At 50.9% G+C, this 17,070-nt stretch overlaps 1 protein-coding gene and 1 pseudogene across 14 annotated transcripts; both read left to right on the forward strand.

Moving 5' to 3' along the window:
* Pno1-ps1 (partner of NOB1 homolog (S. cerevisiae), pseudogene 1) lies at positions 900-2,170 on the forward strand (annotated as a pseudogene).
* Rundc3a (RUN domain containing 3A) lies at positions 7,470-16,627 on the forward strand. 14 transcript variants are annotated; one of them, XM_006247339.5, is made up of 11 exons: positions 7,470-7,849; positions 11,596-11,711; positions 12,061-12,209; positions 12,361-12,446; positions 13,189-13,278; positions 13,377-13,457; positions 13,609-13,774; positions 13,881-14,038; positions 14,662-14,799; positions 14,897-15,003; positions 15,406-16,627. In XM_006247339.5, exons 1-11 carry the CDS (start codon positions 7,743-7,745, stop codon positions 15,423-15,425), a joined length of 1,218 nt encoding a protein of 405 aa, XP_006247401.1. In that variant the 5' UTR covers positions 7,470-7,742; the 3' UTR covers positions 15,426-16,627. The 14 variants fall into 14 exon arrangements, with proteins under 14 accessions (XP_006247401.1, XP_008766280.1, XP_017452813.1 ...); XM_008768058.4 differs by having other exon boundaries at positions 7,486-7,849; positions 12,076-12,209; positions 16,035-16,627; XM_017597324.3 differs by having other exon boundaries at positions 7,488-7,849; positions 14,638-14,799.
* The last annotated feature ends 443 nt before the right edge of the window (positions 16,628-17,070 follow it).

Below are 17,070 nucleotides of genomic sequence, written 5' to 3' on the forward strand. Positions count from 1 at the left end.
ACCATAACTAGACCCTATCGGCAGGAGACACGACACACTTTGGTTGGATGCAACAGAGAAATCAATCTGGAACTCACCTGGAAACTTCTTCCCTGCTGGCTAGCTTTAAGAGTGATGGTGTTATTCAGAACACTGGGGGAGAAAGGACTTCAGTGGTATTACTAGTATGAGGATCTGCATGCTATGATACCAACGTACCAGCAAGACATGCTTCCTAGAACCATAGAGGCATAACTGCTGTGGGGTGACAGCCAGTTTCTGTTTGGACTTGAGGCCTGCCCCATTGGAGGGAGTGCCTGTTTGGTATTATAAATCCACCTCACTGGTCATGGGAATTCAAAGATCTAGTTATCCAACCAGGCCCCGAGTGGCACATGCCTTTGATCCCAGCACTTAGGAGACAAGAGGATCTCTGTGAGTTCGAGGTCAGCCTGGTCTACAGATGGAACTCCAGGACACAGAAAAACCCTGTCTCAAAAAAAAAAATCGGGGTTGGGGATTTAGCTCAATGGTAGAGCGCTTGCCTAGCAAGAGCAAGGCCCTGGGTTCGGTCCTCAGCTCCGAAAAAAAGAAAAAAAATCAATAAAAGATCTAACTATCCAATTTGAAAAATAAATAAATATGCTGGCTAAGAGTGTAATAAAAATAATTAACACGGGGTTGGGGATTTAGCTCAGTGGTAGAGCGCTTGCCTAGTTCAGTCCCCAGCTCCAAAAAAAAAAAAAAGAAAGAAAAAGGAAAAAAAATTAACACAATAAAGGAAATATATAAATATCTATATCTGGCCATAAAAAATTTTGCTGGGCACACTGCCCCGTGCTTCTAATTCCAGTATTTGGGAGACTGAGGCAAGAGGACTATAATTGGAGGCCAGCCTGGACTACAAAAAGATCTTGTCGACTTATCCGGGTTGAACATGGCTGAGATGGAGACACAAAACACCAGGACGGAGGACAGCTTTACTTCCGTCACGCACAGAGGGGTCCGTCGGGCGAAGAAGCGACAGGCTGAGCAATGGTCAGCGGCAGGACAGGATGGAGACGCTGGACACATGGACACGGAGGAGGTGCGGCCGGCGAAGAGGCCGGTCTTCCCGCAGCTCTCGGGGGATCAGCTCCTGACTAGGAAAGAAGAAACTGGGAAAGAAGAAAAATTCCCGTCCCAGCTAACAGATACACACCATTGAAAGAAAACTGGATGAAGATACTTACCCCGATTGTTGAACATTTAGGACTTCAGATACGCTTTAACCTGAAGTCAGGGAATGTAGAAATAAGGACTTGTAAAGACACCAAGGATGTCAGTACCCTGACCAAAGCCGCCGACTTTGTGAAAGCCTTTGTTCTTGGCTTTCAGGTAAAGGATGCGCTTGCCCTTATCCGTCTAGATGATCTCTTCCTAGAATCTTTTGAAATAACCGATGTTAAAACCCTGAAAGGAGACCACCTGTCCAGGGCAATAGGAAGAATCGCTGGCAGAGGAGGCAAAACCAAGTTTACCATAGAGAATGTGCCACGGACCCGGATTGTTTTGGCAGATGTGAAAGTTCACATTCTCGGCTCTTTCCAAAACATCAAGATGGCAAGGACAACCATTTGCAACCTCATCCTAGGAAACCCTCCATCAAAGTTGTATCCGAGATGTGGCCAGCAGATCAGCAGATCCGATTCTGATTCCCACCTAAGGCCATGCACGGGAGGAATCTCCCAGCCACCTAAAGCTCGGGTTCCTTCTCAGCTCTCAGCCAGAGCAGAAGCAGAAGAGGAAGGTTGAACAGGACTTGAACTCCGTTGCTTCTCGGATAACTTAAATATGTAATACTGAAAAGTACAACAGTTTATACTTAAAAGTAAACCACTGGGGGGGTGGGGTTGGGGATTTAGTTCAGTGGGGGGGTTGGGGATTTAGCTCAGTGGTAGAGCGCATGCCTAGCAAGTGCAAGGCCCTGGGTTCGCTCCCCAGCTCCGAAAAAAAGAAAAAAAAAAAAAAAAAAGAAAAAAGAAAAAAGAAAAAAGAGAAAAAAAAAAACCACTCAGGGCAAATTCGCAGTTTAAAACCTTGTCATTTAAAGGCAACTTCATGCTTACAACTTTTTGATTATATATTTACAGCTAAACTTATAAACTTATATAAACTCTGAAATTTTTAATTAAAAATGAATCAGTTCTTGAAAGAAAAAAAAAAAAAAGATCTTGTCTCCAAGAAGCAAAACCAGAGGGTAGAGAGATGGCTCAGGGGTTAAGAGCACTGACTGCTCTTCCAGAGGTCCCAAGTTCAATTCCCAGCAACCACATGGTGGCTCACAACCAGCTGTAACGGATTCTGGTGTATCTGAAGACAACTACAGTGTAGTCATATACATTAAATAAATAAAATACACACGTGTGGATCCTTATTGGCATTTACTGAGGCTTGTAGTGTTGGTTACTGGGCAAGTGTTTGGCTTCCTTGAACTAACTGTATTGTGATTGAGTTAAATAAAGTGTGTTATTCTCAAAAAAAATAAAAATAAAAATAAATTAAAAAAAAAATAAATAAAATATTTTTTAAAAAAAGAAGCAAAACCAGGAAGACATAAAACAAAACAAAAACCAAAAAAAAAAAAAAAAACAACAAAAAAAAACAAATAACACAAACAAACCAAGGACTATAGAATCCCTGGGAATAGAGAGTATTTGTTTTTGTGAGTGTGGTTTATGGGGGAGAGCATGCGTGCGTGAGTATAGAGACAACGGATGTCTTCCTCTATTCCTCCTTTTTTTTGTTTGTTTTTCGAGAAGCGATTTCTGAGTGTAACAGCTCTGGCTGATTTGTAGACCAGGTTGGCCTTGAACTCACAGAGATCTGTCTGCCTCTGCCTCCTGAGTGCTGGGATTACACACCCAGTTTTCGTTCTTTTTTGAGGCAGGATCTCTATAGTGGTTTGGGTCAGAGTGGCCTGATGGGTTCGAGTGTTTGATCCTTAGGGAGCATCACTATTAGGAGATGTGGCCTCAGAGGAAGTACGTTACTTGGAGAAGGGCTTTGAGGGCTCATAATGCTCAAGCTATGCCCAGTGGGATGGACAGTCTGATTCTGCTCCCCTGTAGATTAAGCTGTAGAGCTCTCAGCTCCTTCTCCAGCACCACGTCTGCAGGGACGCTGCCATGATGATAATGGACTGAGCCCCTGAAACTGTAAGCCAACCCCAATTAAATCTTTTCCTGTTGTAAAAATATAATAATAAAAAGTAAGTATTGGTGTCTTTTACCCCACTAGGTCCTCACTGCGGCGTCCCAAGATATCTGCTAGATATCTTGGCGAAAACACATCCCAGTCGCACTTTCCTACACATAAAAGAACACACAACACAATAATCTTAGATCCAATTGATAAGATATAATTGCCCACTTAAACATACAAAGCCCGGTACTATCCATCCCTTGAGAACATTAATAACAACCTGTAAATACACAGAGCAGAATCTTTTTTTTTAATATTTTATTCATTTATTATATATAAGTACACTGTAGCTGACTTCAGACACACCAGAAGAGGGCATAGGATCTCTTTACAGATGGTTGTGAGCCACCATGTGGTTGCTGGGAATTGAACTCAGAACCTCTGGAAGAGTAGTCGGGTGCTCTTAACCGCTGAGCCATCTCTCCAGCCCCACAGAACAGAATCTTAACGTCACCTGCCATCTTGTCCTGCCACGACTTCCCCCTCTCTCTCTCCTGTCTCTTCTTCTCTGTCCTAGTCTCCTCCTCTTCCTTCAAACTTCTCTCCCGCCCATCCTTCCTTCTCCTCCAATGATAGGCCTCCTTCTATCCTGTACCTGCCCCTCACCTGTACTTTACAAATTCAATGGGGAAAAGGTTCTGGTTAAATCACCTGATAACTGAGTAGTGACTAGGCAGCTGTCCTGGGGCAGTGGAATTAGCATTAAAATACGGATAACTCCAGGGCAAACCACAACATTTTCCTTTATAAGAGTTGTACTGTGTCTCTTCATGTCGTTAAAATCCTAAGAAATTCTCTCACTGAACTTGGAGCTTGCCCGTTCCACTACACTAGCTGTCCAGCAAGCTGCAAGAGTCATCCTGTCCCCATCTCCCTGTCTTCACCAGACCGGAGTGACAGGCACATCCTGCTAACCCATCTTTTAACATGAGTGCTGGAGATCTGAGCACGGGTCCTCTTGTTTGCACAATAAGTCTCATGCATGCTTTCAAAAAATAGTTTCGCGTTCCATATTCTCTCTGACTATTCATTTTCCTCTCACACTTGACTCAAGGACTGCAATGTAGCCATCGGGTCACAGGACTCTGAAGAAATGGAGGGTGTCAGCCCCATGGGAGGACGGTCCTGTTGCCGCAAGACTTTGGCACCACTGTTGGCTAAGGCACCTGAGCATCCTCCTGTGGCAAAGGACAGTGGTGTCTTGTCAGTGGTGTCTTGTCAGTGGTGTCTTGTCGAGCAGAATCACGGAATTGTTTTTGCTCCAACAGGTACAGGGAGCTGTTTGGAAGCTGAGCGAGGAAAAGGCAGAACTTACCTCCACTGAATACTTATCTTTCTATCCAAATCTCTCTGGTGTACAGCTGAGTTATGACTCTGCTGCCTCTTTCCCCAGATCACTTGCTTTCTCTAAGATTCTGCTAAAAGGAGATAGTGAAGGAGACCAGAGGGTAGGGGGAAGGAGAGTTAGTTTAGTTAGCTAGCCACCATTTGCTCTATTTGGGAGTTATTCCACCACTGCACATAGTGTCCATCCTTGTGCTTCTTCCTATGCACTCAGAACCATTGAGATGGCTTTGAGCAGGAAGATTCTCGAGAGTCTCGACCATGCAGGTTCCCAGGGCTCCTCTGGTCCCCAGTCCTGGCTGCCAACTGCTACTATTCTTGTGTTGTCTCAGTATTCTCTTCTCAATGCTCTTTCTGTACCCCCCTGAGCCCCCTGAACCAGTTTCTTGTATTTAAATCCTCTCTAATGAGACACATGATACACTCCCTGCTTTCTTGACTCCACCTCATCTTATATATAAGATTATCCTCATGGTAGAATGGATATGCATGCCACAGACACACACTGAAGTAACACACAAGAAAAATTAGTCTCCTAAATGAATGTCGAAAGAAGTAATCACTGGCTACGTGTGGCGTCACACATCTTTAATCCCAGCACTCAGGAGGCAAGGGGCATTGGATTTCTGAGTTTGAGGCCAGCTTGGTCTATATACAGTTCCAAGACAGCCAGAGCTACATAATGAGACCTTGTCTCAGGAAGAAGAGGGGGAAGAGGAGGAAGAAGAGGAGGAAGAAGAGGAGGAAGAGGAAGTAGTCACATCTCCCTGTATATCTTTCTTTAGTTCTATAAAGTCTCAACATTGGGAATGTCACTTTTTTTTTTTTTTTTGGTTCTTTTTTTTCAGAGCTGGGGACCGAACCCAGGGCCTTGCGCTTCCAAGGTAAGCAAGCGCTCTACCACTGAGCTAAATCCCCAGCCCCTTGGGAATGTCATATTGTTGAACACACAGGTGATAAATCTATCCTGAAAAGGAAGGAAGCATATAAGTCAGGATATGACCAAGAATAGGTCATGCTTCTTGATCTCCAAACGACAGATCTGGGTTGTAACTCACTGGTACAGTACATGTCCAGATGTGTGAGGCCCTGTGTTCAAGCCACAGCACAAGGAGAAATGTCTTACTAGAAATCATTTATCAAAATCTACAACAAACATAAACCAGACATACAGACCCATGGGGTAGAGTAGAGAGCTTGGCTACAGAGTCTTAGGTATATGATCAGATCATTTTGTGTGTGTATGACAGGGCCGATCACTGGAGAGAAAGATAGTACCTGATACTGTTTCCGAAACTCACGTTAAGTGGATCCCAGATCTACAAGTAAGCCTTTAAAGTGGAAGAAAACAGGGCATCTGGGGGTTCTGTTCAGTGGAGGAGCACTTGGCTAGAACCCACAGGCCTTGGGCTCAATGCTCAACAGTGAAAACAGAAAAGAAGAAAAGCAGCTAGGCATGGTGGAAACACTAATAGGATCCAGAGTTCAAGATTACCCTTGGCTTCAGATCAAGTTCCAGTCCAGTCTCACAGAAAACTATCTCAAAATGTACAAAGGAGCTGGGCACGGTGGTGCATTCCTGTGCTCAGAAGGCAGAGGAAGGGGGGGATCTCAGTGAGTCTGAGAGCAGTCTGGTCCTACAATTGGAATTCCAGGCTAGCCAGGGCTACATAGTGAGATCCTGTCTCAAAACAAAACAAGCAAATAAGCAAACAACAAAACACAAAAACAGGGGCTGGGGATTTAGCTCAGTGGTAGAGCGCTTACCTAGGAAGCGCAAGGCCCTGGGTTCGGTCCCCAGCTCCGAAAAAAAGAACCAAAAAAAAAAAAAAAAAAAAAAAAACCAAAAAAAAAAAAAACCACAAAAACATACAAAGGCAATGATTTGACACCAAAGACAAGAGACAACAACAAAGGCCAGGTTGGACACTTCATGGAAATTCAAGTTTTTCTGAGTATCAAATGGCAGTATCAACAGTTTTAAAAGACGACTCACAGAGTGGGAGAAAATGGTGCAAATCAGATCTGATAAGTCATTGATATCCATAATGTATAGTCTTAAATTCCACATTAAGAGGAGCTACCCAATCGAACACGGGCGATGTTCAAATCCTGGAAGTGGTTTACCAGGAACGGAGCAGGCAAACCGGGACGTGAAGAGCAACATGGGAACCCAGGGTAGCACAGAAGCCAAACTGGGCTTCCAAGTCCCGCCCAGCTAAAAGCTAACCATTTTTGACGGCCCTCCCTATCAATGTAAATCTACTTAAATCCTTAAAATCTACTGGTCGGTGAGGTGGCTGCTGCTAAGAACCTGCCTGGAGTTCAGGATGCCAGACTGCCAGCAACCCCAAATCCCTATCCTAGTGGTTCCAAGCTCTCGACTCAAATGCTTTCGCTGAGTTCCCATCCCCCACCCGTGGAGAGACTGGCTTGCTTGGCTAGCGCAGATGAATGCAGCCCCCGCAGAGGTAGACAGAAGAGGCAACTTCTGTGCTGCCTTTAGTTTCTGAAGTGTTAGCACCTTAATGCTACCTTCAGTCTCTGAAAGTGGCCTGGGTCGGGCTGGCAAGCCTGGGATGAGTGGATAGGGGGTAGGGGTGGGATAAGGAGGTGAGGGTCTCCATTCTTCAGGGTACAATGAGAAATCTAAGACAGACAGCACCGACTTCAGGTCAGAAACAAGGGAAGCGTCAAAGCTGAGATGCTAGGCGAGGATCCCCAGCCCTGAGTGTGGGGGTGGAGAAAAGGGCCCTTCTCTATACAATCTCCGTTGTCTCTCCGGGGGACCCCCTCCGCTCTCTCAAGGGCCTCAGTCCTTCCCCTCCCCCAAACCCTGCGCCCTTTGTGGATTGGTCCCAGGCTGCCGGGGCGGGGCCTTATGGCCCTGACGTCACCGGCCGAGGAGGGAGGGGGAGACGGGCGACTGGGGGAGGGGGTGACGAGCCCCGGCTCAGCACCTCGGAGAGCTCCCTCCCCGGCCTTGTTTTGCTCCGGAATCGCTGCTGGGGGAGGGAGCGAAGGGGCCGGCCCTAGGTGTCCAGGCCGAGGGATGGCAGTGAAGAGGACGAAGGGCCCCCGGGGGCAGAGGGCCCAGGCGTGATCCTGCGAGGGGGGCCGGGGCGCCGGGTGGGGTGGGGGGCAGCGGGCGGCGGCAGTAGTGGCCGCACATCTGGATGGAAGCGAGCTTTGTCCAGACCACCATGGCTCTGGGGCTGCCCTCCAAGAAAGCATCTTCCCGCAACGTGATCGTGGAGCGCAGGAACCTGATCACCGTGTGCAGGTGGGCGCCGCTAGCGGTCGGGGTGGGGTGGGATGGTGAGAGTGGTTGGAACCGGCTAAGAAATCTAAGGGTTGAGCATGCCCATGAGGATGCTCTGCAGCCGCTGAGAAAAGGCAGGTCAGCAAGGGTTAGAAGGAACGCGCTCTCTATCCTTCCCGGGTCCGGAACCCGGAGGCAGGCTGAAATGTCGGTCCTTATTCTTCTTGGCTAAGCCAGGCCTATGTCTGGCCTGGGGTTTGGGGGGGATGAAGAGAGTTTAATTGGCACTGCAGTTTCCTGTGAGAACCAGGAAGTGACATTGTGTATGAGTGGGGGAGGAGGGAGGATGGCTGGCTCTCTTCCTGGCAGTGGGGGCAGGGTGGGCAGAGGGGACTCAATGGGGTTGGGGGGTGGATGTCCTCCAAGTCCCCTCTTGCCACCTCTGCCAGCATGGCCTCTTGGAGCTTTCCTGAGAGACTTTCCTATGCTCGACCCTAAAGCAAGGATGGTGTTTCTGGGTAGCAGCAGCCAGTGACAGCACCAATTGTGCACAAAGGCCCTGAACCCATCCAATGAAGAAGGTGAGGGTACTCATTACCTTGTTCTAGGAAGGCAGAAGCTGAGGCTCTGAGTCCAAGTGACGATTGGGAGCCCAGATCCCTAAATCCCTGAGGGTGGGGCGGTTGCAGGGCTAGGAAAATTCTCTTTCTTGGACACCAGGAAGTAACCCTTCTCACTTCGAGCCTTCAGTGACTCACCCTCCCTGCCCTGCCCTGAGGCCCGAAAGCCACCAGCTATGCAGGCTCTCTCCCAAACCCCCACCTGTCCTTGCTGCTCCGTCTGGGATCTCCACGCCAGCTGCCTTCTCCACCTGCAGCCTCCATGTTCAGCGGGGTGCTGCGTCTTGGCTCATAGTACTCCCAGGCTCAAGACTGAGTTGTCCTTTCTTGCCAGCCCCACTTCCCTGAACATAAACCTCAGGCCTGCTCCTTCTCCTGGAAATCATGCCCACCTGATGCCCAGTCTCCCGTTACCCAGTGTTCCTTTGGATTCTGAACATGTACCGAGCCATGTTGCCTCTGTGTCAGAGCATCCCTTTCCCTGTGTCTCGAAAGTGCTGTGCACATCCCCCTGTAAGAAGGTGGCTCCAATGTGCGTCTGTGACACAAGCACAGATGCCATCCCTGCCTTTCGTACTCCAAACCTGCCTGTGTGGTTTCTGCCCTTGGAACTACAGAGTCCTAGGATCGAGTTTTTGCTTCAGTATTTATCTGGGCAACACCGGGGCAGTCTCCTAGTCATGCTCTGAGCCTTTGGTGTTTTTTCTTAGGTTTTATATCTTAGGTGTAAAAGCCACACCAAAGAATGGGTCATGGTGTGTCACATTAGATACTAGCCGGTGCCTGGCACACAGAAACATCTCAATGACACCCTTCTGGCCCCTCTCTTGACAATCTAGGTGCATCTTTTTCTCTTGCCTGCCAGGAGAACTGTGTAGGAAAAGGAGAAAAAGCCACTCGACCTGAGTCGGAGAAAGAGAGGTTCAAGGGACTTAGAGGTAGCTCAGAGTGGGGAACAAGGAATAGTTTAGGGGCTTGGGGATATGACAAATTCTCCAAATCCTGAGGGACCCTGCTACCTCATTATTGTCACGTGGTTCTCCTCCAGCTTCCAGCAGCTCCCTTTAGCAGGCTGAGGGCTCCCCTGGGCCCTGGCCTCCCTGTCTCCATGGTAACCCCAGCAGCTATCCTCCTCCTAACCAGGACCACACCATGGGGTTCCTAGAGGCTCGGAGCAGCTCTCCACTCCCCCCTAGGACAGACAGCAGATGGTTGCCAAGCTGACCAAGCCCCAGGCCTCTACTGAAGTCTGACCCAGATGACCACAGATCGGTGGTGTGCAAAACAAAGCCCAGTTGCTGGCCAGGCCAGCCTTGCCTCCTCACCTGGCCTGTGCCCAGTAATCAATACACTCTCACCTTCTCCCACCCTTCTCTGGGATCTGAACTAAAGTGGAATGGGGCAAGTGCTAATATTTCTATTTTCACCCAAGGAAAAAGGCTTTGAATCCAGCAGCCTGCTTCCCCCTAGCACAGTCTAACACTGACCGATCTGGTCTCAGGCTCCATCCTCTGGTAACCCCAAAGGAAGGTGATGGGGAGGGGGTTCCTGGTTGTGCTGTTTTCTTGGGAGCCTTAGTAACTAGTGCTTAATGACTGGAGGCTTCTAAAGTAGAGGTCAGAGGTCACTCAGCTCCTCAGTAATTGTTTGTATGTTTAATTTTTTTTTTAAAGGCAGGGTCTATTGTAGTCCTGGCTGTCCCCTAATACACTGTGTAGAGCAAGCAGTCCTGGAACTTACAAATCCTCCTGCCTCTGCCTCCTGAGTGTTGGGATCAGATAAGGCATGTGCCGCCATGCCTGGCTAGTACTCTCTTCTTTAATATTATTTATTTATTTATCTGTTTATTTAACCGTGTGTACATGTGCCACCGTGTGAGTACGGAAGTCACAGGACAGCTGACGGGAATGGGCTCTCTCCTTCCACCATGTAGGTCTTGGGATTGAACTCTGGTCAATGGGCGGAGGGGCATGTGCCTTTATCCACTGAGCCAGCGCACTGGCCAAGCCTCGGGAATTAGAACAGCCACTGGGAAGCTGTAAAACAGAGCAGAAAGAGCCAAGGGTGGAGAATGGGCCAAAATGCTTGCCTCGTCCCAAGTTAAATGACTGGTCAGTCTGTCTCAGAGCCTAGGGGGCAGGTTGTCATGAGAGGACCTATCTCCAGGGGCTGTGGTGAGGACATATATGTGAAATATAGTTCTGGGCACCCTGCACAGCTTGGTTAAACATGGATAGAAAAAAAGGACAGACCCAAGTCCCTCCTGTATCCCAGGGCACCCGGCTCCTGCTGTCTCCCGAAGCAGAGCGGTAATGAGATGTTAGGAGGCTCACATCCTCTCCCTGTTCCGCTCCACTGCATAGGTGGCAAATGGAGACTCTAGCTCGAGGACTATAGAGGATGCAGAGAGCAGTGAGGGCTGCTTGGCTCCAACCCCTTGGCTTCGCCTGCCTCCTTTGGCTATCTTCCTTCCTGAGAAACCAGTGTCTGAGTCCCCAGATCCCTTCCAGGGACCCACACCCTGCCTTGTGCCCCCACACTCCAGGCTCCACACTGCCTCGCTCTGGGGCAGCTGGTGTGTGGGTGGCTGAAAAGAGGGGGGAGGAGGGAGGTCCCAGGGCTGAGTGTCCACCTGGTCACGAATGCCTGCCTACATTCCTGGGTGTGGCTCATACATTGTGGTACAGGTGAGCCCCCCACCCGCAGAGAGAGGAAAGCTCCTGCCAACAATATCGAAAGACTATTTGGGGGCATGGATTCACACTGGCTTCTGACTCCTGGTTGAGCGTCAATTCACACGTTTGAAAAATGCCACTCGGAAGGGTGGCAGGGACAAAGCATCTAGGGACTGTCCCCTAGCTCTTGCTCTCTTTTCTACATTTCGTCTTACCCTCTCTCATACCTTGTCCCCAGAGCTTCCTTTGTCTGGCCACCGTGTCTTCTGCATCACTTTGCTAGTCAGCCCCCTACCCGCCACCCTCCGTCTCCTCCCATCTAGCCTGGAACCTTCTTCAGTCTAGATCCACCCCCCACCCCCCGCCATTACACCCAAGCCCTTCATGACCTCTTCTCTGCCTTTTACTCTGACACCCTTCCTCCACCACCCCATCTGACCCTCCCTTCCCCCTCCCCTCCCCCCCAACCCAGGTTCTCTGTGAAAACCTTGCTAGAGAAGTACACAGCAGAACCCATCGATGATTCATCCGAGGAGTTTGTTAACTTCGCAGCCATTTTAGAGCAGATCCTCAGCCACCGATTTAAAGGTAGGCCCCTCACCTACCCCTTCCAACCCTAGCCTGTGGCTTCCACCAACCATCCTGCCCCAATATCCTGTATGATATTCTAGACCCCATCCCTGGTCCAGGGCCCCATTCTAGACCCTACAGAGAGACTAAAGCATGGTGTTGGGAGTTTGGGGAGAGGGTCATGTGCTCACAGCACTCCGTCGCCTTGCATGCAGCTCTCCCTCTCTGCTGGTAAGCCTGCTGCTTAGGCTGGGGGTGGCAGGACACGTGTGTATGTTGGCTCGAGCTCATGCATGCAAGTGCTCTGTGACGTGGACCTTTTCCAAACTCCCCGGTATCGCTGAGTCCCCTCCCTGCCCTGGCTCAGCTTGTGCCCCAGCAGGTCCAGTGAGCTGGTTCAGCTCAGATGGGCAACGGGGCTTCTGGGACTATATCCGGCTGGCCTGCAGCAAAGTGCCCAACAACTGCGTAAGCAGCATCGAGAACATGGAGAACATCAGCACAGCTCGAGCCAAGGTGAGGGGCCATGACGGGGTCCGCACACCTGACCCCTGCTCTGGATATAGGGGTCCAGTCCTTACCCTTTGCCCAAAGCACTCAGAATGTGGACCACACCAGAGGGACAATAGGTTCCTCTGGGACAATTAAAGGTGATCGTGCTTTTCAGGGCCGGGCGTGGATCCGGGTGGCTCTGATGGAGAAGCGTATGTCAGAATACATCACTACAGCTCTTCGGGACAACCGAACTACCAGGTCAGACCTCTCAGACAGTCGTATGCATATGCATTGCCTAAGGTGCAGATCCCCATAGCAAACGTCAATACCTGGACTACAAGTTCCAGCATGCAATGATAACTGGCTTCCCCCAGATGACATGGTAACTGGACTACAGAGGCCTCAGTAACAGGCCATTTTACTTGGCTTTATGCCATGACCTACCACACATATCCCTGCCAGCTCTGCAAACAAAGGCAGTCACTCTGTTCTTGGGTACCAGTGTGCAGAGCGTCAGTGCTTAGAGTGGGGTTTGCTGAGAAGTTGGGTCCTGAGGATCAGAGATCCCAGGGCAGAATGTGCTAGTGTGTGTGTGTGTGGGGGGTTGTGGTGGAAGGTATTGGGGGTCTCCCCCCATTTGACTTTTTTTATACTACATTCTATTCCTAGAGTAAGGTCTCTTTTGAGGGCCTCACTTACTGTGTGACAAGCACTAAGACTAAGACCTGCTCCCTGCTTTAAAGGATTGAGGTGACCCAGTGCTTTGATAGGGGTTGCTTAGCCCAGGGAACAGAAAAGTTTTTGTTTTTTTGTTTTTTTTTTGGTCAGGAAACAGGCACCATGATCGGGGCGGGGTCAGGTACCAGTCAGTGACAGTCCAAGGAGGTGCTGAGCTGGAAGGAGTCTCCTTCCTCCATGAAAGTCTGTAATAAATACGCCAGGCAGAGAAACCCTGGGTAGGGGGAGGCTCCCTGGAGTCTCAGCTTTCTTCTCTCCGCAGACGGTTCTATGACTCCGGAGCCATCATGCTGCGAGAGGAAGCCACTGTCCTCACAGGGATGCTGATCGGACTCAGCGCTATCGACTTCAGGTGGGGTCTGCTTGGCGGTGGTGAAGGGGACTTTCTCACCCACAACTGTCCATCGCCCCTCATTCCCTCCCCCCACCTCTGTGGCTCTTCTGCCCCAGCTTCTGTCTAAAGGGCGAAGTTCTGGACGGGAAGACGCCGGTGGTCATCGATTACACACCCTACCTAAAATTCACCCAAAGGTGAGCAGCCCGGTTATTGCGGTGGGCGAGGAGATGGGTACCGGAAGGGCGCTGAGTGTCATCCTGGTGTCACTGCCCAAGGGTCGGAGTTGGGGTGCTAGTGGGGCGAGGCGGGGCGGAGCCGGCCCCACCCACTGCTCCCGCTCCTAAGCTACGACTACCTGACGGATGAGGAGGAGAGGCACAGTGCAGAGAGCAGCACCAGCGAGGACAACTCACCAGAACACCCCTACCTGCCCCTCGTCACCGATGAAGACAGTTGGTACAACAAATGGCACAAGATGGAACAGAAGTTTCGCATTGTCTACGCTCAGAAGGTGCGCGGGGCGAGGCGCGGGGAGCTGGGCGCTGTGGGGGCAGGGCCTGGGCTGGGACCCCAGCCGGGACCCCTTTGGGTGTCCGGGCTGAGCCGGCGCCCCGCAGGGATACCTGGAGGAGCTGGTGCGTCTGCGGGAGTCGCAGCTGAAGGACCTGGAGGCGGAGAACCGGCGGCTGCAGCTGCAGCTGGAGGAGGCAGCGGCACAAAATCAGCGTGAGAAGCGGGAGCTGGAAGGAGTGATCCTGGAGCTGCAGGAGCAGCTGTGAGCCCGCCTCCCGCCCTGACCCCTGTGAACCCCAACATGACTCCATTGGATGGGATCATGAGGACATCCAATTCGCATCAGCCCACTCATCCCATCCTCTTTCCCAAGATCCTGTGGTGGCCAAACATTACCTGCCCCCCACCTTAAAACCTGGCAGCTTCCAATACCCATCAGCTAGCGACACCAACCATTCCTCACAGGACCTAAGCAGGCTTGTTTTATTGTGCACCATCCCCATTGTACAGACCTCTGATAGGCATCACCCAGTGACACCCCCTCCCCCAACCTGGAACATTACCTCCCCGAACCTGACCCAGCTAGCTAGCACAAACCCCACCCCTTCAAGAACACCCACCCTTTCTACTCTCCTCCCGACAACATCCCAACTGATTTCTAAACACTCCATCACTAATCCTGGCCACCTTACTAAGGAGCAGAACTTGTGAGCCTCTTACCTCAGAGATCCTAGTGCCATAATTCCAGACATGTGCCACCCTCCCTGAGCAGCATATATCCCCATTTTTTTTACCACTCAAATTTCCTTTCTAAACCCTGGCCCCCACCTTTGCTGAGACTTGCTTCCCTCTCCCAGCCAGGCCTGATCCCCCTCCCCCTCCCAGGACAGGTCTGATCCCCGGTGACCATGCCCCCCTGGCCCAGGGTTCCAAGGAGCTCACCACAGCCCTGGTCAACCAGTGGCCCTCCCTGAGCACACTCAGTAGACCGGAGGGTGCCAGCAACTCCAAGCTATTTCGGAGGTAAGCCTCAGCCGAATGCTATCCCCACATCCCAGTCCCAGGAAGCAGGGCCTGGAGCTGTGGGTAACTCCCCACACCCTTTCCTGTTTTGCTATAGACACAGCTTCATGAGTACGGAGCCCCTGTCTGCAGAGGCCAGCCTGAGCTCAGACTCCCAGCGCCTGGGTGAGGGCAAGAGGGACGAGGAACCCTGGGGCCCCATCGGTGAGCACACCCTGCCCACACACTTCAGAAAGTGAACAGGCCCGGTAGTCAGGCCATGGCTGAACCCCTTATTCTCTCAGCCCTTCCTGTACTTATATGCCAATGAGGAGCTTGGCCTGGGGTTTCAAAAAAAAAAAAAAAGTCCCAACTTGGGCTGTACCTCTTCAACCTTTAAACTTGGTCAGCCTCTGTACTTTGCTGACCCATTATTTCCATCTGTAAATTAGAGATATTGGGAACAGGAACCTCCAGGGTGCATGTATGGAGAGGGCTCAGTGGCTTTTTACTGTCATGACATCCTCACAGGGCTACTCCCGGGATTCCTCAGCCTAGTTAGTTCTTCCCACACGCACACTGTGAACTCCTGCCTGACCAATGTTTCCCCTTCTCTTTGGCTGCCAGGAAGCTCAGAACCAAATTAGTGGCTCCCTCCGAGTGAATGCCCAGGACTTCAACGCATGCGTTTTGTGTTGACCCCCCCCCTCCACCTTGGTTACGCCCTTCCTAGTTTCCCCCCATGCCTGGACCTCCTGTCTTTTTTTTCTTTAATATATAGATATATAATTATACTGTATCAGATAACTTGACTTTGAGGCAAGGCAGGCTTTGGACATGTAACCTAACCACACTGTGTTTGTGACTCTGTGTGTGTGTGTGTGTGTGTGTGTGTGTGTGTGTGTGTCCCACCAGACTGTGAGCTCCACGCGGGCAGGGACCATGTCTTGTCCATTCTCTGTATCCCCAGAGTGTGAAACAGAGCAAATGCTCACTGTGTGCTTAATAAATGGACAAAGAGAGGCTGAACCTCAGGGGCAGACAGAGACATAAACTGATGGTTTATGACACAGTGTCTCAAGCCCTGTGCAAGGGATGTTCAATCAAGGTTTAATTAAAAATGGCTGATGCTGCAGAAGAGGCCGTGTCTCCTAGGGATGACATGAGAATAGCCCCCTTTCTGCCCACCAATGAGGACCTCCTCCCCACATACACGCAGACCGGTTGGCCCAGCCTTACCCGCCCTCTCTCCCCAGGGAAGGACCCCACGCCCTCCATGCTGGGCCTCTGCGGCTCCCTGGCCTCCATCCCCAGCTGCAAGTCCCTGGCGAGCTTCAAATCCAACGAATGCCTGGTGAGCGACAGCCCTGAGGGCAGCCCAGCACTCAGCCCCAGCTGAGGAGCAGCAAGGGCAATGCCAGCCCCACCTGCCAGGGGCCATGGACAACTGCCACCTTTTGAGTCCCCCACCCCAGGCCACCCTTCAAGAACAATACCCAGCTAGCCTCAGGTCCCAGCTAGCCTCGGGTCTCTAGGGAAAGACAACCTGAGCCTCTTTCCTGCTTCAGCTTCCTGCCAAAGAGGCAGGAGCTACATGGGGAAGTGGTGGGGCAAGGAGGGACGCCCAGGTTACAGGTCGTCAGTCCCCTGGGGAAGCCACTCCATTCCGTGGTCCTGAAGGCTGCCTGGTTCCTTCTGTTCATCTTCCACACTTGCCTCAGAAGCAGGTGGTCCAGCCCTGGCATTCCTGCTGCCCTGCCTCTGGTCTAACCCTGTGTACCCTCTGAAGTCACCCTTCCTCGGTACCTATGTGGGGAGAGATTAGGCAAATAAAAACCAGAGGACTGAAGTGGTTTCATCTGTTGGAGAATGGGGTAAGGGCTCCACAACAGGGTCTCTTGGCCAAGGTAACCACACCAGGAGCATGTGCCCTGTGGGACCACATAGGGCCATAATTCAGGGTGTGGGCTTCGGCGTCTGGGTCTCCAGGTGCATTCTGGATCTGACCCCTCTAATACTTTAATCCCTAGCAGAGCCCTGAGGGTGTGCCTTAGTGGGTTCAGTGCCTGCCATGGGCCTAACCAACTTACAACTTTGGGATGGAGCCCAAAATTGTAGTTATGCCAGAGCTGGCAAGAGAACAACCCTGTCCCAATGACACCACCTTAGCATGTTCTTGGGGAGATGGCTCCTTGCTCTCACCCCAACACAGTGGGTCCCATCTGAAAGGACCTCACTACCTACCACACAGGAAACCTTTCACCCCTATCGTCTGGGTACTCCACGGTGTTT

Source organism: Rattus norvegicus, chromosome 10, assembly GCF_036323735.1.
Source record: "Rattus norvegicus strain BN/NHsdMcwi chromosome 10, GRCr8, whole genome shotgun sequence".
Lineage (NCBI taxonomy): Eukaryota > Metazoa > Chordata > Mammalia > Rodentia > Muridae > Rattus > Rattus norvegicus.

Bases quoted from the DNA above. Each gene is read 5' to 3' on its own strand.
- Rundc3a (NM_198758.2), top strand. From the start codon at position 7,743: ATGGAAGCGAGCTTTGTCCAGACCACCATGGCTCTGGGGCTGCCCTCC. The intron at 13,775-13,880 runs GTGCGCGGGGCG...GGCGCCCCGCAG, and splicing joins GCATTGTCTACGCTCAGAAG to GGATACCTGGAGGAGCTGGT. The intron at 14,039-14,637 runs GTGAGCCCGCCT...TCTCCCAGCCAG, and splicing joins CTGGAGCTGCAGGAGCAGCT to GCCTGATCCCCCTCCCCCTC.